The 24,763-nt window shown below is 41.9% G+C and overlaps 1 protein-coding gene across 1 annotated transcript in view; it reads right to left on the bottom strand.

Moving 5' to 3' along the window:
- GFRA1 (GDNF family receptor alpha 1) overlaps window positions 1-24,763 on the bottom strand; it is a 188,306-nt gene that overhangs the window by 14,437 nt on the left and 149,106 nt on the right. Inside the window, exons 6-7 of the mRNA XM_081863743.1 lie at window positions 21,305-21,439; window positions 17,910-18,088 (exon numbers count right to left, since the gene is read on the bottom strand). Of these exons, the coding sequence (XP_081719869.1) occupies window positions 17,910-18,088; window positions 21,305-21,439 (314 nt within the window). The remainder of the gene's footprint in view (window positions 1-17,909; window positions 18,089-21,304; window positions 21,440-24,763) is intronic.

Genomic DNA, 24,763 nt, shown 5'->3' with positions numbered 1-24,763 from the left:
TCTATTTTCCTAAGGCTAACTGCATCATGGGAGGATTCTCGTTCCAGGATTATGGGCAAGGAAGGAAGGGTTAAACTGAATGAAGGTTGTGCATGTTCAGAATTTCATTCCAAGCCTGATACCTAGTATGGCAATTACAGCCCAACAAATCAGCTTGGGGAGAAGTTGCCTCAAACACAGATGACCCCAAATGCCATGTTGAGGAACACAGCCTTTGCACAATGCTGAAGGCAACTATAAAGGGTTGGAATGTATCTCCCCACGAGGATGTCCCCGAGCTTCACTGCCATTGAAGGGATGGCCTTTGCGCAGGTAACATTCCCCACAACTTTAATTTAAATAACAAGGAGACCCAGTGCCAGGTCTCCAAGGAAGATCAAATCATGTACTCTACCACTCAACTCTCACTTTTAGATACCACACAACCACTCTAAGAAGATTACCTGCAAGGAATAAAACTACAATAGGAATATCGTATTAATCAGTTATACATTATGACGTCCTCCGAAACACAGCACTGCGTTCAGACACCCCAATTTAAGAACCTGGTACAAAATGGTGTAATAATAGGCACTGGTGAAGATAGGAGTGAAGGCCAATCTATTTGCAGTCCTCACTAAAGACCCAGGAGGCTGGGATGGTTTGAGCCAATTTCAGCTATTACTGCACCAGCTGAAATATACAGAATCTCTTTGTGTAAAGAAGGAATAAACAGCATTCCAAGTTCTCATTGATTTTAAAGTCAAGATACTAAAATGGGTGACAGTTCATTGTGTTCCAGAAACCAAATAATAGATTGGGAAGCAGGGGAGGGGAGGGAATGTGTGGAGAACAGTCTAAAGGTAATGCAGAGATCTATTATTCAGGTGAGGCAACTGATTAGAACACCTAGGAATAAAAAGTCAGTGGGGAATGAAATAAATGTGATTTATTTCCAGTCTTTGATTATAAATGCACGCTGAATATTATAGGCAAAGTGAGAAGACAGGTTAAAAGCAGAATAAAAATATATTTATGTTCAGAACTTTAGCACTGCTAATGTCTTTTATTAAGAGCATATGTTAAACACTTCAGTTAAATGGCTGTGTTTGACTTATTTTCTTACGAACAAGATTTGACTGCTGTAAAGGTTCAGGCATATTGTTGAGGAAGTGGCAAGATACAGCTCCTCTATATGTGCTGTCCTTGCAGGTTGTGATGAAGTAATTCCAACATATGGTGTGAAATGAATGCTTCTGAGTTTTTCATTATTATATTTGAAACACTCACAGGCTCCTTCACATCTTTATCATTTATTATTGTGGAAATAAAACTATGCCCATGTTACTCTTCTTCCCCCTCTTTTCTTTTTTTAATGAAATACGTTTAATTTCATACCTAGTACTTAAGGCTTTTGACATTTTATTAAAAAAACCAAAACATATCAAAGGTATTATTCTAAGGAAAATTTTATTTTTATGCACATGGCCTGGAGCATGAGATAACTAGGCAAGAAGAAACCATTCATTTTAAAGCAGTTGTATGGAACACTATTGTGCTACTCCAGAGAATGAAGGAGAAAAATTCAGGAAGAATATGGGTGGGTTTTAAAATTTTAATTTCCTCATAGAAGCTTCTTTATTGCGCAGACAAATGCAAGCAATTCTCACCAGTTGTTCCTTATCCCTGCCCTGGTATAACGGAAAGCAGTCCTTCATCCAAGGTGATAAAGTTCTGCATGTATACTGTATTTTTCGCCCTATAGGACGCACCGTCCCATAAGGCACACCTAAGTTTTTTGGGGGGAAATAAAGGGGGGAAATTATTTTCCCCCCAGGCGCGGGGCTGGGGTGGGGGCAGCCCGAGCTTCCCCCGACCCCAGCCCCCAAACAGGCAGCTCTCTGCAAGCCGTGGGAGCCCAGCGCCGGCTCCCGCTGCCTGCGGAGAGGTCCGTGAAGCCTGGACACACTGAGCTCAGCGCGCGCAGGCTTCAGCATTAAGGCAACTCTCCGCAAGCGGCGGGAGCCCAGCGCTGGGCTCCCGCTGCTTGCGGAGAGGTCCGCGAAGCCTGGAGAGCGAGAGGGGTTGGTGCGCACCGACACCTCTCACTCTCCAGGCTTCAGTGAAAGCCTGCATTCGCCCCATAGGACGCACACACATTTCCCCTTCATTTTTGGAGGGGAAAAAGTGCGTCCTATATGGCGAAAAATACGGTAATTCTTTATTGGCAGTGTCAGGCTGAGTATGGCTTCAGACTCTCATATTTGCTGGAAAAGTGTCTCCTTCATTTCTACTTGCTTGCAACGGGGGACTCAGAGGTACAGAGGGAGGTGCATGTGTTCCATTTTAGATGTTACATTGTGTGGGGCAGCATTGATAACCCATATGCTACCATAAATGCACTTTGTCCACACACTCATCACTATTCTTGAGGCTCTCTTCTATAGTCCAGGATGATCTGAGGACTTTGCATTATAGTTTTGTGAATTACAGAAGCTTTCCATGTCTGGCAAGTAGACCATAACCAGTGGGTCTTGCACCAAAAATGTTGGCAGTCTGGAGTCTTTCTTGAGTATTCAAGAAATATAACTTTCTTGAGTATCAGCCAGGCCTTCTTCCATTTCACCTCTCATTCCAAGCAGTCAGCAGTCCAAGACTACCGAACATGCTCAGTTCTCATTGTCTTGCTTTGGAGGTTTTGCCCATTTAGGTTCCCCCCCACCCCAAGGCTTTTTGGAATTTTGTACGTAAATCTTGGGCTTATCCCAAGCATCTTGTTTGTGGGTGGTGCCATTTTGGCTGCATAAGTAATGGCCTTTGGAGAACAGTGTTTCCCATTAATTGGTATACACAAGTGGGGCCAGCAGCAAAATGTTGCAGTGTGATGTGCTGCCATTCAGGATTCTAGCCTTTCTATTCCATTCTCCTCTTTTACCTGTCCCCTCTAACAGTCAGCCAGTGTTCTGTGGCCAATGCTCAGGCCTCATTGGGCTGCTTTGAAGTTGCCACACCCTTAAGCCTTCTTTTTTACTTCCTCAAGTCTCCTATCTTTCTCTTGGGCATATATGATATCATTCTGGCTACATAAAGACTGCTACATGGATAACTTGAGTTCACTATTAGCTTATGTGATTATTACCTGGCTCTGCCTCATTAGCCAAGCAGTTCTCTGCCCCTGATCTTACTTTTGGGGAGAGATCTCTTCAGATCATGCAGCTACCGTATTTTTTGCTCTATAAGACTCACTTTTTCCCTCCTAAAAAGTAAGGGGAAATGTGTGTGTGTGTCTTATGGAGTGAATGCAGGCTGCGCAGGTATCCCAGAAGCCAGAACAGCAAGAGGGATTGCTGCTTTCGCTGCACAGCGATCCCTCTTGTTGTTCTGGCTTCTGAGATTCAGAATATTTTTTTTCTTGTTTTCCTCCTCCAAAAACTAGGTGAGTCTTCTAGAGCGAAAAATACGGTAAATCCTAGGCAGACTTGGAAGCAAGTCCCACTGAGTTCCAAAGTGCTTACTCCCAAGGAAGCGTACACAGGATTGCAGTGGAGCCTTTGTTCCCAGCATTTAAGAAGGCTGATGAACACACAACCCCTATGTTAAAAACACAGAAAAACAAATATACTTTGTTCATTGCTGCATGCAGGTAAAGCACCACACCTTTTATTGAAACAACATCAAGCTCCCAAGGGAAGTGTTAAAAATAAGGGGGAGGGAATAGAAAAATGTATATGGAAAATGGCGAAGAGATTAGAACAGAGACTGGTGGTTAAGCAGAAGTGCAGCCTGTCTAAATGAGGCATGATTTAGGTATCCCTAGAAGGAGAGATTAATGGCCTAAGAAATGATCTCTCGTAGAGAGGAGAGCAAAATTCACACAAGTTATTGTGTATAATTTTCCCCATGACAAGTGTTGAAGAAAATGAAAGCAGGCAAAATCTTCAGTAAGGAAGCCTTTTCCCAGAACATAAGAAAGTTTTAAGAGCTGGAGAACCAGATGTCTTGCTAGTGGAGAATGTTCTCTCTGGGTTGAATTGTGTATTCTCAGGGATAGGGACTCTGCAGTTAACAGGAGACATTCCTGTCTTTTACATAACGCTCCCAAGTGTCATGCGGAAATCAGGGCCATTTCACATGATATGAGGAAACAGCACTGCTGGGTATTACACAAAGGGGGAACACCTGCACCTAGAAAGGGGAAACTTGTGCATTCTTTACTGCTAGTTCCTTGGAACATCCAAAGTGTCTCTCAAATCTCTCAGTAGTTCTGTCTATACATACTGAAACCCAGAAGTATTTCTGATCAGTTTACTACATTTTTACTGCAACATTTATGTGATGATGTCTTGTATCACTCATTCCTGCTCTCAGAAAATATTTGAACATGGCAAACTTAAACCAGTTAAGTATCCCATGCTGCCACACTTTACCTGGCAACAAATCACTCCATGAGGGTGGAGCATCTGTAGACAACCACAATGGCCGGTGTTTACATAGCAGCAGTAATGAGTCAGATGCTGCATTAAATACAAACATGCAAATGGCACCAGTCTTACAAGCTGTGTCATCCAATGTGAGTGGTTTGGTATTAGGGGAAAACATTATGTAAGGGTTCCAGGGCAGTGACGTTTTACTTCACACATTTGAGACTGGGGGTGGAATCCTACTGGCGTGCTTGTGCTCATGGAAGAGCTTTTAATCCAGCAGACACTTCCTCTAATGGAAGAGGAAGACAAGTCATTTTTGTAAACTTGCTCTTCCCCTGCAGTCCAGAAACAGCGGGGTGGGGATGTGGCCTGGGGGGAACAGCTACAGCAGGTAGGAGAAGGAACTGGTAAAAATCCCCTCCCGTCTTCTTCCATGGGCAGACGCGGTCTCTAGATCAAAAGTCCTTCTGTGAGCACAAGGGCACCAATGGGATTCCAAATCTCCATTCTGGCATAACAAATATCTTATGGATTTCAGCCTCAGTAAGTTTGGGCAAAGTGTGTTCTCCTTCATGGAGAGCACGTGTTGCGGTGGGGTCTAACAAGACATCCCACTGTTGCTGGGCGGGTAAAGATAGTTGGCCACCATTGCGATTGGGCTCCTCTTGTCATTGGGGAGAATTTGATGTTGCCATTTTGTGACTGACAGCCATATATTCCATGCGCGCAGCGTTTAGCTTCCTCTTTTCGCTGCACGCATCGGATCACCCGCCCACCCTCCCTATATTTAGGGTTGTTCGCTTGACCTTGCTATGCCTGTCATGGGGTCGTCTGCTGGTAGGAATTGTGTCCACTTGGCTGATGCCATTTGGTTTTTGCCTACTGCGTAGCAAATCGTCACAACTTGTAAGGTTGCGGTTAGGCATTGGTTTTAAGAATTGGTTGGTGGAGGGGCATGAATTGGCTGTGTCTGCCCCTCCAATGCTGCTGCTGCAAGGGTATTCTGTTAAAGGAATCCAGGGGCTCACCATGCTTTGTTCCGAACCCCTGTCAAGGGGCTAGGGCCACGCAAGAGCCCCGGGAGCATTTGGGGAGAGGTGAGGGCATGGTACCCAGCTCCATCTTTCTCCCCAAAATGTTTTCCCTTTCTGACTTTCATGGGCGTGTGAATTTCAGTCTGTCCCCATGCGGGGTCAGATAGTCGCAACCAATGCCTAAGCAACCACTCACATTTTTTGTATTTTAATAAAGTTGTGGCCAAAATTATACCAAAAATCTTAAACAAAAATTCTGTGTGAATTGTGTTTTATTGGGGTGGCTTGGTAACCTCGACACACAAATGAGTAATCGAAGAAGGCATTCTCACAGAAGTCCACAGAATGAATGGAATCTAAGAAGATGGGACCGTAGCTGTAAAAAAGATGAGGGAAATTTTTTCTTTTAAGAATGGTGAAATCTAAGGGTGCTTGTAAGCACTAAGGAAGAGGACAGAGAAAATTAAGAGACAGGAAAAGAATGAAACAACTGCAAGGACTGGATTAAAGAACAACCCTGAGATCTATGGATAAAGAGTGGTAAACAAATTTAATAAATAATAATAATAATAATGAAGTGCAGCAAGTTATTTGTGAATGACCTCCACGTGTACATTCCTCCAAATTTACCCCTCATTGAAAGGAATGCAGCAATGAGGTAATGATTATTTAAACAAAAAAGAGTTAGAACCCACTGCAGGGAAATTGCATAAAGTATGGCAATACAGTGTGGCTGTACTGCCAAGAAATTTAGCTAACTGGATTAACAGGCACTTTGAAAGTGGAATAGTGGTATTGGAAGCGAACATACTGTGGACTTTCTAACTCTGTGCCTTTGTGTACATCATACTATGGCCTTCCTTGTATTATTGCAAACTCAGCTCTATGCAATCTTCATGACCTCCAGTTCCTGGAAGCCAATTTTAGTGAACCAAGATCTAGGTAGGTAAAGGCATATATCCAATGTTGCATGAGACTTGGACACTTAAGACCTAACTGAAACAGGATGACAGAGGAAAACCAGAGGATGAGTGTTTGATTCTTTATATTAAAGGAATACATCATTCCCAAGAAAAGTTTCACATTTTATTTTTCTATGAAAGACACTTCTGTCAGTTCTGGAGTAATTATCATCATATATCTCAAAGATACACATTTCAACCTGATAATATTCTCAATACCAGTTTTAAAGAATCATTAGGTCTATTTCATCCAGAGAAGAAAACAATGCAAATATCTCATCAGTTGGCTACATATAGCCCATGTCTTGTACCTTGAATACATTATATGAAGGTCAGTGCTACTGAAATTAAGGATGAGTGGATTTCATCTATTCTTTTCCTTTCAGTGTTCCCTGGGCTCACTCTGTCTTGTAAATCATTTTTTTTTTTTAAAAAAAAAAGGTTCACTACCTAGAAACAAAGCCATGTATTTCAGAACTTCAAACTCCATGGAGAAATTTGGCTGAAGAGAATTTTGGAAACAGCCCTAATTGAAATGAAGGGGGAAATATCTTGAATAGAATTAAAGAGTTAGGAAAAGTAGAGGTACTGTGAGTTACATGTCAGAGAAGCTGTACATTTAGGTTTGTGTAAGCAAGAGGCCATATCTAGCCTCTTTGGGAAGTATGGTCAACAATGTCCTTGCAGGTTAGCCTGGCCAGCTCAGTCTTTGTCTTTTTCATCTGGACAAGTTCAACCATTCTATGATTATCAGACCTGATGTGGTGACAAACTAAGAAATGCTGGACTGCAGAGTAGTGACCCTTGCATCAGCACAATGTCACAAAACATGATGTTACAGCAGAGTCATCTGTAAGCTCTTTATGCAGCCACACTGGTGTCTTTAGATGCCTCCCACTTTTCTTTCTTGTTGGAATAGTCTGCATATTTCACCTTTAAGAAACTCCCATCCATCTTGGACTCCCTTCTCTCTGAGTATGGGATTTCACTCAGTTAATTCCTTCAGCTTTTCAAAAACCAGAGCTGATGTCCGCCTACATTAAGCTTTCCCTTGCCTGCATATAAGGAAACCCAAGAGGTCATGATAACTTCCTCCCAAGGTATCCAGTAATTCCACTATCAGTTCCTCCCTGTTGATGAGGTCCAGGTCCAAGAAAGATGACCTCCTTGTTACTACTTCTACCTTCTGGGAAATGAAATTGTTGGCGAGGCAGTTGAGGAATTTCTTAGACCCTACACTCTTGGCAGAATTTAAGTTTCAACAGATAACGGGATATTTTTCCTTTTTTGACTTTGAAAATGGGTTACTAAAATCCTCTAGAAATCTCATTTGCAAAAATCCAAAAGGTTCTAGTAAAATTAAATTTGGTCTGAACAGGACTGTTATAAATGTGAATGTTTTTCATGCACTTATTTCCCTGGAGCCATTTCCTTCGCTTGGTTTTTTTTTTCTTTTTAAAAAAAGTACTTTATGTTTGTGAGGAACTCTTATGAACTCAGTTTCCTGTAGCAAATTATACTCATTATTTACATTGCTCAAAGTATGCTAGAGGGCTTGCAATTAAGAAGAGAGAGGAAAGAATCCAGTTTTGTCCCCATTAAAATATAGACAAGCATGTTCCCATCTGAATTAATGTGTCATATTTCCTTATTCCAATGGACTCGCCCCTGATGTACGCTAATGGAAGATTAAAGAGGGGGAGGAGATAACTTTCGAAACTTCACTGCATGTCTTTTGAAAGACTTAACAGTATCTTAGATGATAAGGAGCAGTAATTTTATTTCTCCCAGTTATATTGTAAAATTAAATTCTGACATTGGACTGGATGGTAATCCTATGGTTCCCTTCTTCCAGACCCACTGTATTCCCACCTTGTGGCTGCTTTTCGTAAGCTTACTGCATGCTTAGTTTTAAGAATGGCCTAAGTTTATTGTGGTAATGGTATCCAGGTCCAGCCTTTCTCACATGCAGTGTCTCACTGTGCTGAAAACTGCACCTGAGCAGAGGCTTCTCCGCTACCAGGGGAGACAGATATGCATTCCAGTGCTGGCAGAATGACATTCCTGTCACTGGTTTGTGTCTGGGAGGAGAGGGGGGGGAGAGGTGTGGCAGCAGCCAATCTGCATGGTGACATAATGTGCATAGCTGCCGCTCTGCAGAAAGGAACAGCCACATAGCTACAAATTCATTCCTCTTCCCATGTAGTAGCTGTTTTATGTGTAGTAGTAGGACCCAGAAGCAAGGAGTAAAGGAGGGTGCCATTAAGAGTACTCTTAACTTGACAAAAGGCCTTATAAAGCTGTGGCACTTGTCTCTGTATAGAACCTGGTATGAACTAATATGACCTAATGTTGCCATATAATATTATTCCCATGCTTAGCTATTCTTCATTATTCCCACAGGAGGAGATCTTGTAGTAAAATAGTGAAGGCAAACTGAGGTTTAATGGCAAATCCTGCTTCTCCTTTGTGTAGGAATGATATGCAAAGTACTCCCTGAGAACAGCAACTATAACAGTAAAATATCCATGCTCTTTAGAAGTGCTCAGTAGCTTTTGGCAAAATGCTATTTTTATAAGTCATTACATTAGTTTCTAGGAAGTTCACATTCGTTTTCAAATGAACAATTATTAAACTATAAAACAAAACGGCATGATTCTTAAAGGCGTAATCTCAGGTTTTACAGTTAACTATAAAATGGTGTATTATAATACAAGAAAGATGCTCAGGCTACTAGAATCTTTCTTTTTTAAAGAATGATAAATCTTTATTATTGATGAAATAATTCTACTGTTTTGTAATCCAATAATACACATATACACACTGTATTTGGACAAATGAACAGGACACTCAAAAGATCCAAAATGTAGATATATACTTGATATATGCAAAAGAGGGGAACTAGATTTATGTTATGACTGAAGTGCTAAGTTACAATTCATTGAGATTATAATTGTTTCCTTGGGTTTATAGTAAAAGTAAAATATAGAAAATGTCTCCATAAGGCATTCTAAACTGCTGATGAGTGTGCTACCATTGTGCATTTGGTTTAGACCCAATGAAGTAATAGCAATATATAAAAGAAGGTATATATTTTAAAAAACTAGTAATGAATTTGTTGGCCTCACAAAGCCAGATTTGTCCCTGATGTCCATATGATAATGGGTTTTTCTAAAAGTAGCTCAAAAGAATGACTCAAAGACAATTTACACTTTGGGATGAAAGTTCCATGTGTTGCCTTGGTTTAGATTTTCACAGAATTGCCCTCTGGCATATTGTTTGGGGATCTCTGTGTCACAAAAAAAGCTGCTGTAACAATTAATATAACTAGGTTTCAAAAGCACTAGACTAAGGAATAAGGAATGGCTATATAGTTTTGGCTGAATAGGGTGAAGTTAAAGGATGTTTTGCAGGGTCAAAGAGAAGAGAACTATAGGGACTTTTGGCTTCTCTGGAATAGGATAGGATAGGTTGACAAAGTATAATGCATGCACACAGAAATTCTAGTCCCAGTATATCAGTTCCGTTCTCATTTCCCCAACTAGTACACACTCAAAACTGATTCCTCCAGTTGTGTATTTGAAAATCTCCAGGCTAGACCAATGATTTCAGTCCCTATCACTGACATATGGAACATAGGTCAATGCCTTTTACCAGTCCAGACTCTTTGTCAATCTAATTCATTACTCCCTACTTTGACTGGCATTGGCTTCCTTAGGCAGAGGTCATTTCACCACCCTCCCTCTGGTCCCTTTAAATGGAGATTCCAGGGACTGAAATTGGGATCTCCTGGATAGTTTGAAACAAAGAAGTTTAGGTTCTGAATTTAATGAACCTGAACTGCTTCCATTTGATCACTGGGTGACAACCCACCATGTACTCCAAGAGATGCTGCAGAGTTGATGGAGGAGCGCCACAAGCAGCAAATGGAGCAGGCAGAGAAGCAACCAAAGACTGGAGCAGCTTCTGCGATCATACCAATCGCTGAGACAGCTGTTCAATAGACAAACCAACCAAAACAGAGTGGGTGAGCAGTAAGAAGCCTCTTTAGAGAACAAAGTGAGAGTCCATGTGGAAGTAACCTAGAAGCCCAGCTGCCAGGCATCCAGATGGGGAGAGCAGTCAAAGAGCTGAGGGGCTGCTGATTGATTTTTCTACTCCCGTGGAACATGTCATGGGAAGGAAGGTGTAGGAGGAGAAGGGCTGGCTGGCAAAGCTGCTTCAGTTTGGTTCCCCCACTTCCTGGGAGCCTGCTGTACAGAAGGAGAAAATGGAGGTACCTGAGAGTGTGCAATAAGTGTTGCTCATTATAAATGAGCTTTCTGCCCCTTGGAAGCCTACTGGGGAAAAGAGGGGGAAGGAGGAACCAAAATCAGAAAAGGGGGAGCAGACAGCTCCAGCCGAAGTGGAAACTGTTAAGCAAGATAGTTTAGGCATATGGACTCAGGCAAAATACTTAACTGTGTACAGCAGATAGCCATTTATTTAGCAGGGAATTGAAACCTCTGTTGTTGCTCTGTGACTATATATATACTCTTTCCCCCTGCATTTGATACTTGCCCCATTCATCAAGAGACAGACCACTGCTAGGATCCAGAAAACTGTAGAATGTAACCTGCTTACAGAGAGTAAATTCATACAGAGCTTTTTGCCAAATATCTGCATATAATAGAAGTATAAAAAAATGCATATTTACAATATATCATGAGACCCATTTTCTACTCCCGGAAATAGTGCCACAATAAACCGAGGTGGAGTGGTACTGGTAATACTTCCATTCGTGTCTGAAAGTGAGATTGCAGAATAGTAGAAAATATTGACCATTCTTTGTGACTCCCTGGCAAAATCTCTGAATACACCCTGATTATCTCTCACCAAGACAATGGCACTATTCTCTTCTCTGGTGTCCTGCTGCCAGTCAGAATTGTGTCAGAACAGCAGTGTCAGAGTAGTGTGCCTTTAAGCTCCTTTCTAAAATGCTCTAGAGCAGAGTACAGTGGTACCTCTGGATACGAATGGGATCCATTCCAGAGCCCCGTTTGCATCCAGAAGCAAACGTAACTAGCAACGGCACGTCTGCGCGCGCGTGTGTCACTTTTCGCAGCTTCTGTGCATGCGCGTGACGTCATTTTGAGCGTCTGCACAAGCGGCAAAACCCGGAAGTAACATGCTGCGTTACTTCCGGGTTGCCGTGCAGCGCAACTCGAACGTGCTCAACCCGAAGCGCATTCAACCCGAGGTATGACTGTAGTGGATTACAAGACCGGACAACACAGCACCCATCCAATGTGTGTGCAGGTGTTCTGGGGTGCATGCATTTCACATACAAATCATTCCTTTGAAAAGTGCTTGGAAGATATATTATTCTTCTATAATAAAATGATGGTAAGTATTTGATTGATTTGTATAAAATGTCATAGAAATTGCCAAGTACTAACCTCCTGAGGTAGTAAAGTACAGAGCATTAGGTAGCCTGCCAAACTGCCATGTCAGAATTAATTGCACATCATATTATCAGCAAGAATGATACAGGCTAAGCCACTGTTGATGCATTCTTTTTTCAGGCTTATTGTAAGTGGTCTTAAAAATGCCCCAGAGCAATAAAAGATTTCACTAATTTCCATGATCCCTGCTCTTGTATGTGGAAAAGCTACAGATAGTTAAACATAATGTGGCCTTGTGCAGACAGGATGTTTAACTATGGTTAGTGATTAACAGGTTTGTTACTTAACCCTGGTTAAGAACTACCCCCCTCTCCCAAGCAAGTCTACAGTAAAACCATGGTTTAACCTAGGAGACATCAGAAGGAATGCTTATCACCTTGCACCCATTATGGTTTTATCAGGGCAGATTGAATACTTAACTAACCAAAACTTGAAAATTTGCTTCAAACCATGGAATCAAACCATGGAATCATACTTTGGTTTGTAGCCAAACCAAGGTGTTTGGTCGTAACACTTAAGAAACCATTGTTAAGTGTTGTGGGCTGGATCCAGGCTAAGTTAGTTGCACTTAGGTTCCACTGAAATCAATGGGACAAGGTAGTCATTACTTAATTTAAATACCGCTGATTTCAATGGGAACTCAATTCAACTAACTCTCTGGATACAACTCATGGTCTTCATAGGGCTTACATGGCACATCTTTGAAGTCATTATTCAGATGCTTGTTAGAAATGTTAGGCCTTGAAATCAATTGTTGCTTCACTAATATCATTTCCAAATGAGATTTCATTTAATAGTAGTATTCTGTTACATAGTGGAATACTCTACTCTTCTCGTAATGTTTTTAAAATCTCTTTGCAATTTGAAATAATGAAATGTTGACTTGAACTGGAAGCTTTATAAACTTATTTAGGCTGTAGCTCTGTCAGCAACAGAGAGACCTTCCAGTAGGGCCTTTATTAGCGCCTCAGTGCTGCACTGGCACTGTCTAAGCTGCAACAATCCATGGGAAACGTAGTTCTCATGGATTCTGCTATCCATTTCACATTGATCCATATGCCTAAGATGCTGCTGCAGGATCAAAGGGAAGCCTATTGCAAGAGTTCCCATTATAAGACCTTGCTGCTGCCAAGGTTGAGGGAACCAGCAGACTTGCATACATAGATTTGAGGGTGTAAACACAACATTCCCCATGAAGGGGCTGGGCACCCACATTTTTTTGTGCTGGGGCCATGCATGCCGTGGGGGTGTGCGTGTGTGATGTCAGCATGCATGTTGACATGCGTGTGTGATGTCAGCATGCTGTGGGGCATGCTGACATCAGGCGCACGAGCGCCCACAGCATGCACAGCCCCAGGCACCCACAGTCCTGGGACCAAGCAGTTTTCTGCTTGTCTCATGCTTTCTAGGAATGGATTCAGGGTGTTTTCTGTTTGCTCCACATCTTTCCCCAGGAAAAGCTGCTGTTTAGCACCGAATCGAAGCAAACATCCATCTGCAGGAAACCCAATTGATGTTTGCTCTGATCCAGCGCTAAAGAACAAGTTTTCCTGAGGGAATGAAGTAGGACAAGCGGAAGTCTAGATGAGCCCTCAGGCTCAGTGGCCTTGTCTGCCTGGAAAGTGTTCTGGCAGCCACAACATGCAGGAGACATGCAGGGAAAAGTTGAGCTGAGGTTGCATTCATGGGTTTTTGCAGTCACAATCCGTGTGAGACACAGCAGCTGAATCCTTCCTATAGTCCCCTTTTCTCTACCACAGCACACACGGTACATATCTGAACGGATAAAACCTTTGCTTGAGAGTATTCTAACTGCAGTTCTATGATACTGCAGAACGCTACTGGGAAACATACAATGCATTAGTTGTATATTGCAATTAACAAATGTGTGCATAATACCTATGTGCTCTCAGGCCTGGCATGGCTGTTCAGTGCAGAGTGCAAATAAGTGTGGATGATCTTTTACTTCCTTAGAAGAACAGGCTCTAAAAGGGGAGTGCAGGGGAAGGATTAGTCTTCAAGACAAGGGCTTAAGCACCACTCACAGCATGCAGGGAAGCACTTAGCTCTGGGTTCCCTTCGTGAGCCTCAGTGAAAATTGCAGGTGTTTAGCGCCATGCCTAGTGTTTGGAGATCATAAGCAGCTATATTAAAGCTGAGTGTTTATTAGTATTGTTATTAGCAAGCGGCATGCAGGATTTAGTCAGAAGTTGGGCTTAAAAGCTTCAATGCGGCACTCAGAGGTTCAAGCCACAGCAGGCGTGGAAGCTTCATGGATTTGTAATTGGTTAGTGGGTGAACATAAATAGGAAACGCAGCAAGGGACGTAGGTGTTTTGTTGAAGAGGGAACACGGGGACAAATCTAAAGGCTGCAAGAAAAAGCAGCGTGATTTGTATCCACTGGCGGTGCTGTACTTGCTAAGATCAAGGGAGAACAGAGTAGCTCAAAAGAGTTGCCTGTAACTGGTCCCTGTCACTGTCTGTGTGGGCTTCAATGCTGATAGTGTGTGGGCCGGAAATAGGGAGGAGGGGTAAGGGATTACGATCACTTAAAAGCCCCTAGAGCACAGGTGAATAACCTGTGGACTCCCATCATTCCTAACCATTCTGGCTGGGGCTGAGGGGAGTTGGAGTGCAGGTCACAGGCTCCCCATGTCTATACTATCTTGGCCTCTGAGGGCAGGCAGAAGGGCAAGGTGGTGACATTGGGATTGCGCAGACACATCTGTGGGTCTGCAGATTGACTGCCAGTGCATCTGCACAGCCCCAAAGTTGCTCCTCCCACAACTTCCTAGTGACGCTGCTGCTGGGAGGCTATTGTTGTGGCCCTATCATGGTTATTTCCCTGTTTCCCCTTGCTTCATGGTATACCAGTATTCTTTTAATTTAGCCTTCTAACTTTGAGGCCTTTTTAAACAAATACCCTACCTGCATGAAAGCTGTTTTTTCATTGGCATCTCCTGATAAGCTGGGGTAATGTTTAAATGATCCAGCTATAAAGGGAAAGGATGGTTCTGTGGAAAGGAGCAACCTTAGGCCCCTACCCACATCACTGATAATTTATTTTTGAGCTTTTGTTCTCTAGATGCTCACAAGTAAGTAGCTTTGGAACAGCTAGGGTGGTGTTTAAAGGGGACTTTGGTACCCTGCATGCATGCCCTGTAAGAGGAACAAAGTTTTCCAGTTCCTCAGGAAAATCCTTTGTTTTCATGGCTTATTCCTGACCAAGAGTGGCTCTGGAAAGAGTGTCCCTACCATATACTATGTGGGAGAAAGGGGCACACAGCCTTATACTGGGCCAGACAATTGGTTCATCCAGCTCAGCTCTCCAGGGTTTTCATACAGGGGACATTTCCATTCCTACCTGAATACGGCAGGGATTGAACCCAGGACATTCTGAATGCAAAGATTCTCTACCACTGAGCTTTGGCCCTTCCCCAAAGGGGGAAGGGCAAGGTGGTGACATTGGGATTGCGCAGACACATCTGTGGGTCTGCAGATTGACTGCCAGTGCATCTGCACAGCCCCAAAGTTGCTCCTCCCACAACTTCCTAGCGATGCTGCTGGTGGGAGGCTATTGTTGTGGCTCTGCCAGAGCAGGAAAGCTGCTGCTCCTCCTGATGTTGCTACCATTCTGAAAGGGTTTGTCTCTTTGCAGGAAAAGATGCACCATGAATGCAGAACGGAGATTGCCATTTTATAATAATTTATATTTAAAACATTTAGAAAATTGGGTAAATGCTTATTACTAGAGAAGATTTACACTTATCCCCTGAATTTCCAGCATTATCTGACATAATGCGGTCAACAGGCTGACACTTGCTCATTACAGAAATCTTGTTGCTGCTCTCCCCTTAAAAATGCAAGGCATTTTTTTTAAACATGGCAGCAGGCCCATTTCACCTACAGAAGTCTCCTCCTCACAAACATTCCATATTCAGGATGAATCCTCACAGTAATAAAAATTAACCATCTTTTACATTGTCATCGTTTGTGGTCTAGGGTAGACTTGATGGCACTGGTGCTTCCAAGGGCAGCCTGACCAGATATATCCATGGCAGAGAAAATCTTTATTTACTGTATTTTTCAGTGTATAAGACAAGGTTTTTTGCTTTAAAAAAATAGTAAAAAATAGGGGGTCGTATTGTACACGGAACATGGGCATCTGGAGGAATTTTGGCTTGGCTGGGCTGAGGTGGTCCCTCCTGCTGCCGTCCCCCCTTTCTCCCCACCCCCCGGGCTGTATGCTGGTGACTGGCTCACCTCCTGAAGCCCCCGCTGGCTCAACCATCGAATTGAGAGCAGCTGCCACAGCCGCTGCTGAGAGCTGCCTCAGCTACCTCTCCTTGCCCTTCTTTCCTTTTTTTTTGTCTTCCCCTCTCAAACTCCCACTCTGCCCCCAGCCCGCTCACCACCTTCCTCAGCTCAGTTTGCTCAACTGCATGGCCTGATGCAGAGTGGCTGCTGCCTTCCCCCGGCTCTTCCTTGGCATCCTGCTTGGGAGCCTGCTTCTCTGCAGCAGCAGCTGCCACCGAGGGGGAGCATGTGGTGCCCCTGTCACTGCCTTTGCTTCTGCACCACAGTGCACTGCATGCACCTCATGCTGGAAACTTTGAGGGTGATCGCCCCCAAAAAGATAAACAATTTGCCACCGCCAATCATCCAGATTTTCACTTCTATTTTAGGGTTTCATTTTCTTAATTTTGGGTTAAAAAAATAGGGGGCGTCTTATACATGGAAAAATACGGTATATATTTGTACATTATAGTGCAGATGGTATATAGGGTGCAAGAGGATAGGTCTTTGCCTCCAAGGAGCTTACAATCTAAAATATGGCACAAGTAAGTTTTAAAGAGGCAACTGCAAGGTAAGATATGTAACATCACACAGGTGGTATTGAGTGCAGTTCCAACGATACAGAGAAAAGGCAGAGTTGTTTGAGAGAGCAGGAGACCTTTCACCAGAGGTGGCGGAGGAACTGAAGGTCATGGACAGGGATGCAGAGAGATATAAGAGCAGAGAGATAAGAGAGGGCAGGCCAAGGCGGACTTAGGGGGCTGAAGCACAAAAAGCTGATGCTGTAGCAGGAAGTCAGTACAGGAGTTTAAGAGAATTTCACATGTTTAGAAAGAAGGGGCAGCTGTGGCGGTGGAGTATTTCAACTGTGCTGGTGAGATTATGAGAGTAGGCAAAACTTCAGTGCTTGTGCTCAGTTTGTAATGAGTCTGGAATGGTTTTTATGTTAAATGTTTGCATATAGTGTGTAGTTAGGCCCACAGATTTTTAAACATTTTATTCAGGGGCGGCCTGACTTCAGTATTGCACAATCTACTCTCCCTATTATTATTTTTTACTAGACTTGTCATGGTTCACTGAAGAAGTTGCCATATACCCAGTTAAACCCTCGGTCCCTCTAGCTGTAGTATCCACACTGACTGGCAGCAGCTCTCCAAGGTTTCAGGCAGGGAACATTCCCAGCTCTACCTGGTGACTGAACCACAGATCTTCCGTATGTCAAGAAGATGCCCATCCACTGAGCTGTGGCACTTCCACTTGAGCTATGGCCCTCCCCAATAATTAATCTGTTTCAAGTAATCTTGAGCATACACACTTGCTTAAAAACACAAAACGTCTAGTTGGACCAGGTCAAGGCCCACCTCTCTTAGCAAGAATCTGGTCAACCAGAAGTCACCAGCCATTTACCAATGACCCATTAAGACAACCTACTTTCTTCCCATACCTGGTTTTTATACAGGCAGGGAACACTGATAAAATAAAAAAAACATCCAAACCTGTTGCAGTTCAAGGAAGAGTACCACATTCTGATCCTCCGTTTTTATATCAGTTCAGCCTATGATTGATTCAAGGGTTTTTGAAATTATGAGTGACTGGTTTAATACAATATGTGCCGATATCACACCAACAATATTTTGGAGGTAGCAGGGGACAGATAAGACTGTCTGATTACTCTGCATGTGCATCAAAGCATCCTTCCTTTGACACACAATTCTTTATTCCTTCTTTGCACTTCACCCAAAGACTTCTTTGCCTGAGGAGTTCCTTACCTTAAGATTGGCACATGCTGGTAAGTCATTGTTGGTGGGTATTTCATTGTTGGTGTTCTCGGGTCCCATTATCTTAGATCTGTAAGATGTTGTAGTTAAAGCTGTGGTTGTCTGGACAGGTAGTAAGGGCTGCCACACATTCACGTCTGTACCATTGCCAAAGGCCTGAATTGCATTTTCTGCAGAAAAAAATCACAGAGCCAATTCTGTTTATGAAGAAATAGTTTAAAATGGACAACACTACCTCAACAACTTCCTGAAGGGAAACACCCCTACAACGTTAAGTTTGTGGGTCACATATTTATTTTCATCTGACAAAGGAATGCAATGCTTTTAATAATAATAGAATGGTTTAAACTCAGACTTACAGGCTGCCTTTTTAACATGCCAGCACAGAGCCACATCAGCAGTGGGATTGCTCAGGGCACAAAGGCACCGAGTGTGGAAGTTACACAAAATATTTGTACATCTATAGGCAGTTGAAAACCCAATTTATGCTACAATCCTCAGAGTTCCCAGGAAACACTGGTTGTTAAACCACTATAGGAATTGTAGTTCTGTGTGGGAAATATAAGGCTCAGCACTCTTAACAAAATACAGCTCCCAGAATTCTGTGGTGGAAGCCATGACTGCTTAAAGTGGTAAGATGCTGCTTTAAATATACAGGGTAGATGAGGCCTAAATCTAGAGAACCCACATTTAGGTAGTCTATAAATAATTGAGCTCACCATTCCAGGATATACTATCAATGCAATATGTTTGATAAGCCAAATGGTAATAGCAAGGAACTGACTGGTTTATTTATAATAATGGCTTTTTTTATACAACAAAAAATAAGAGGTATTTTAAAGATTTTTCTTTTCTTTTCCCCTTTCTAGTCTTCAAACAGAATATACATAAATAGGTGGGAGAAGCACACTCACACTAGAAGTTGAAAATGGAAAAACTGAAAGGCTTATTGTAGGTTTTCATGGGATTAAATACTCTGTTTATGGTAAGAGTAAATTGGCTGGGTTTTTAAAACAAACAAACATACATACAAATGAATAGAAAAACAGTTTTTAATCAGGTCTTTGGGGACTCAGCATGGATTTAGGGATTTCTTATTTCAAACACATTGTATAAGAAATAAACCATTTCACTGGGGACGTGAGCAAGGAGTTATTAATACATTCCTTCAATAGCATCCACAACTTACTATAAATTATTTCACTTTTACTTCTTATCTTAGAAAGATGCATTTAATTCTAACTTTAAAAAAAACTTCTAATAAATGTGGGAAATGATTTATAGACTTCAGAAATGCACAGGCTGATGTGACGAGAAGTGAGGAAAATCTGTATGGATTTTCATGCCTTGCAGCACATTATAGAAAACTAAAAAATGATCCCAGAGAACTGACAGATAGTTACCCTGAATGAAATAAACCGACATATCATTGTTAAAAACACCATCACCCACATTCATGGAGCTAAAGACTATTATGTGCAAACCATTTAGTGCACATTTAGAAGATCCAGTGGTACAGTCCTCTTGGGGCTGTAACTCTTCTGAATAAAGACAGGGGGAAATGCAGGTTTTAATGAACCCCTGAAGAAAATGAGACTACCTGCACACAGAAAAATAGCATGTATATGTGCACATAGAAAGCTACTGTGCATGTCAATGAGAGCGTTAACCTACAATCATTCTTGTCAGTAGCTTTTGATAGGCAGGGTATTTTCTTCATTCAGTCATGATGTCCCCTCACCTACATTTTGAAGTGCTATATTCATGGGAAGATTGTACCACATGATTTTCCTGCACCAGTAATTTGCATTTAAGCCGGCTGAGAAACCTTTAATAATTGCAATAAAACAATGACACACTGCCCTATCCTTTGAGCCACTGTGGTAGCCAAGAAGGGTGAAAGATTAGAGGCAAGGGCTACTGTCCCAACAGAATGTGACAGTCTGTTATACAGATATTTAAAACACATGCAGATTAACAGCCCGGCACTTAATAATACACTGTGCATCGTTAATATTTTTTTATTTAAAATAAAGGTTTACAAAAGTCAGCCCATTAACAAAAAAAAGGATAATGGAACATTTATCCCCCTTCTGTGAAATGCTATTAAAACAGGGACACCTTTAATTTCTTCATGAAGAAAAGGTCGCTTTGCCAGGGTGAGTATAATTTTTCCTCACAGTGTCCTCTAATGTCATTGCTTTATCTTCATTAACATTTTTATTCCGACAGCAAGAGAGAGGACAATGGAACTGGGGTGTTTCTTTTAAAACAGAGCATCTATTGGTGCAGCAATGCTTCCAATTTCCAAATTGGCAAATTATTCAAACAATTAAGTATGTTTATACATAAGTGCTGAGTGTGACCTGTTGATGCTTAACTAGCTAGGCATCCATACGTCTACATTGTTACTTCTTTTTAAGAAACTTGAGTTTAAACTCAATTTATGTGGACTGTTCCTGAAGCACGTTTCTAATTTGGAAAACAGGTCTGACAGCCTAGTTAAGCACTTCACATTTAACCAAGATCTAAAGCTGCACAACACAAGGCCATTTCCCAGTTCCCATACGATATTTTTCCTATGTGGAGATAATGGCTAGGTTCAGATGGAACACCAAATTATGGTTTAGCACTATAGGTACGAGCCTCAGGCTCAGCACTCTCCCCTCCCAATTCCTCCTCTAGCGTGACTGCAAGGAGGTTGGACGCTTTCCCTTCTGTTTGCAGTTCTCTGTAGTTTGCCATTATGTGCAAACCTGGTACTGAGGTTAGTCTTAACTACGGTTTAGGGAAACAGCCAGGATCAAAACCATGGTTTTAAGTTACTTGTTCCCTAAACCCGAGATGGAAAAACTCAGGCACAGGCACCCTATATGGCCTCCCAGGCCTCTCTATCTGGCCTTTCACCAGACCATGCCTCCTCCCTAGGCCACACCCTTCACTAGCCCTGCTCTATGTTTTTGTCTGTCTGGAATGTGTCCTCAAGCTGTGATAATGCCTGTTGCTTGCCTGGATGGAGGATGGAGAAATGTACATGTGAGTATGGTTGTAAAAGCCTCTGGATTTTGCATGGCCAGAATGCAGCCTTCTGTACAGAGGTGGCATAAACAAAGATCTAAGCTGTACCACCAGGGAAGTTCATGCTGATGGGTGGAGTTGAGAGCATCCATCGAGAAATACAGCAATTGATGAATCACTCAGCATAGATAGTGAGGGCATGTTGTGGAAGAAACACCCCAGAATTTGTGCTCATTTATACAGGACTCCCCCCCCCCCCGGTTAATTCTTGATTATGTAAACGAGCCCCTACATTGTAGGTTGCTGCATATATTATTCTATAAACACATCACTGAAGATATTTTATAGAATATAAATATGGTACTCACTAAGACAAGTGTTATCCTGGAAGAAATTCAGAAATTTCAGACATTCTTCTAGGTCATTCCCGCTATTGCTGCAATCACACCACGGAGCGACACTGAGACTGTTGTAATTTAAATAATTTGGAGTCATAACTGTGCCTATTAACAAAAAGAAACAACAAAACAAAACGTGATTATTTATTTTTCAATAACCCACCATCCTCCCAGAAACCCAATCAAGAAATGAATATCATCTTGTAGATGAAGGAAGGAGAACAGGATTGAAATGCTAAAATACACAAGTAAGCTTGGAGTAGATATGAGATGAGAATATTTTTTGGGGGGTGGGAGTGGGTAAATATGGCCTGATGAATTCTGAGGAAGAGTATGAAGCCAGAACACATAAACTGTCACTGATGTGTAATGATGTTGTCCTGAGCCTGCAAACAGGTGGTTCCTCAAATATTAACCAAAGGTCAGATTAACATTTTAAGGACAACAATTTAAATTAAAATGATCATCACTTATTTTGAATAACATTGCAACTACACTTATTTTGTGATACCGAGGAACAACCATTATGTTTGGATAATCTGAAGTAGGAATGACAATGCTATAGAAAGCACCAAATGAATTTGGAGGATTATGACTATTTTTACATGTCTGAAATCCTTAAATATGCCCACAGCTGATCCAATACAAGAAATCTATTTATTGATTTAGAACTGGGGGTATTTTGTACAAGGTAATATACAGAGAAGGTATTAACATTTTCAGAAAATAATCATCAGCCAGCTCTGATTTGTATCTGTCAGGTGTGGGGCTGGTGGGTGTGACTTGGGGGGAAACGGCCTTGAGGGCAAAACTGTGACCCGTGCTGGGTCTAATAAGGCCAGCAGGCCAGAGGTTCCTCACACCTGTTTTATTAGAACACAACAGGAATGAAACATGGTAGATCTCCAGCACTATTCAAAGTTAAAATTTGTTTTTCATTATTTGCTTCTCATTAAATATTAGGGTCTGATTTTGCTGTTCCAGGGATCCTTGTGGGGTTTTTTTAAATGGGTTTCTGTGGTTGCTTACAAATGGATTGTATTTGTATTCTGGTCTCCTTTATGGTATTTGTCTCTGAATTTATGTCTGCAATAAGAAATCCATCAATATCAGGCACAATTCAAATTAAAGTTGTTTGCACGTAATAGGGTTAAACATTGTTGGTGTAATTTTGTCTCATTAAAATCTATGGTAGTGTTGCCACAGATACTCCACCATACGTGTTTAATAACTGTAATGTTGAGTATTTAAAGTGGAGTGGTAGAGTGTATATGATGATAATGATGATGATGATATGCTTTGGGGGGTGCTGAGTGCAGGGGGCAAACAAGAAAGATCCTCCTCAGTGTAGCAATGGGAAACTAACTACATGAAAACAGGTTAAGAGCTCTGGGTACTTTCTGAATGGCACCAAAGATGGCCAGAACAGAACAGGAAATAAATGCATCAAACCATTTAGGTTCTGAAATGATAAAATGCAATTATGGAAATGCTGCCAAGGCATGGCTAGTATCACCAGGGATGGGAAAGGCAAGTATATGTTTATTTAGTGCTCCCTATTAGAAAGACATTGGAAAAAATAACATAAATATGGAATATGAACCTGAGTACAGATGTGAAATTAAGCACATAGGTTATTTCTCCTGCCTTTGACTTGTTCTTCTAGCCAACATCTTGGACTTGAGTCCCTGCCCCCTCCCCCATTGTCTTTCGGTCTCTCCTGCGTGGATAATTACATGATTTTCAGAAGTGGTAGACAACGTGAACCTATTTGAAGATGCTCTCTGGTCATGTGTACTAATGCTAATCTCAGATAACACAGTGATGATGGCTATATAGCCAAAATGAAACTACTGAGGAGCAACAGGGAGGAATTGGCATGCTTACAGAAACCCCAAGGTTCGTTCATATCTCTATCTACCTACCTACCTACCTATTGATGAGGGGGAATGAAATGGTGTATTCTATAAGATGGCATGGTTGGCTGGCTCCCTGAACAGGAGCACTCCACGCAGCATTCTGTCCCTCTGGTGTTTTCAATCACATACCACTAAGTGTTTACAATTTGTATTAATGCAAATTAGAGTGTTCCCAAAAGCATAATACAAAACCAAACCACTATTTTTCTTCAACAGAAAAAAGTAATATGTTATGACTGATCTATCTGGTCACCATTAACACATCCAATTAGGACATAGCATTTGTTCCCTGTGCATCAGAGAGTATCATATTAATTTCCATGACCACTTTAATGTGGCAAATGTGTGCTGGAATGATTGCTATCCATCATTTCCATGTCATAAGGCATTTTTGCAGTGGACTCCTATTTGATAGATACCTCAAGTCACCATTCTGTGGCAATCACCTTATCATCTAAAAAGTGAGAGGTAAATGTTTTCTATCACTTAAAAACCACTTCTCAGGCTCTCTATACATCTGCAGTCTATATTCTCTAACTTGACTTTAATATTATGGCTCCCACATGGAGATAACTGGCAGGACCCCACATACTGTATCTTGACCAGAACATGTGAAAGCCACTTGCTATGCACACTGGCACATTTACATGGAGAGTATCCATATAAGCAGTGCTAATTTGTGGAGGTAGATGCTGCCAGCATGCAGAATCTCCATGCAGCTGGGCTAGGGAACATAGCAAGTGGTTTTGAAAGGTTACACTTGTAGTGTGGACAGCCTCCACATATTGGATATAATTAGCTCTCAATATGGGTAGGAAAAAACATGGTAAGAGAGTTGAGAAAGGAATCCTGGACAGGTAGCCATACAACCACAGAATGAACATATATGCCCTTGGAGTCTAGATTAATACTAGGCTGACAAGAGCTCTTGGTATCCCAAAGAAAATGAAAGGCTGGTTTTGGAAGCCTGTGAGTTTTTCAAAGTAACAGCAGTAAGCAAGGCATGAACTCTTGTTACACTAGTCAGTTTCCATCCTCTTGACTGTGTCTTGGGGCTGCTAGCAAGGAAGAAGAATGTGCATTTCCCCTCCAAAGTCAGATCTCCACTTGATTTCGCTTCCTTAGAGACCCATTCCCTTGATCTTGATGCCAGAGAGTGTTTTTGCAGTCTTTCTTCAAGCATTTGTGCAGTATCTTTGCCCATGGAAACAGAAAAGTACCTCTCTGCTGGAACTGGGTTATCCTTAAGGTTAAATTGCATAATGGCTCCAATAAAATCCTCAGCAAAAGTCCCTGTGTCTGGGAACTACTTGCCAGCAGCTGTTATTCTGAGTTATCCATTAGTACCAAAGTTATTTCTTGCCAGCAGCTAGCATCCATACATCACTTGATTGGATCTGATGTCTAAGATACACGAGTTCTTTGTCCAGGAGTCAGCTTCTTTTGTCTGCAGCTAGTTAAGTCATCCTTTTGCCTTTGCTTCAATAAAAAAAGCAATTCCCAAGATTTT

This window comes from Podarcis erhardii, assembly GCF_964252035.2.
Source record: "Podarcis erhardii genome assembly, chromosome: 5".
Classification (NCBI taxonomy): Eukaryota; Metazoa; Chordata; class Lepidosauria; order Squamata; family Lacertidae; genus Podarcis; species Podarcis erhardii.
The sequence above is the reverse complement of the archived record's forward strand: the minus strand, read 5'-3'. Positions and strand labels throughout refer to the sequence as shown.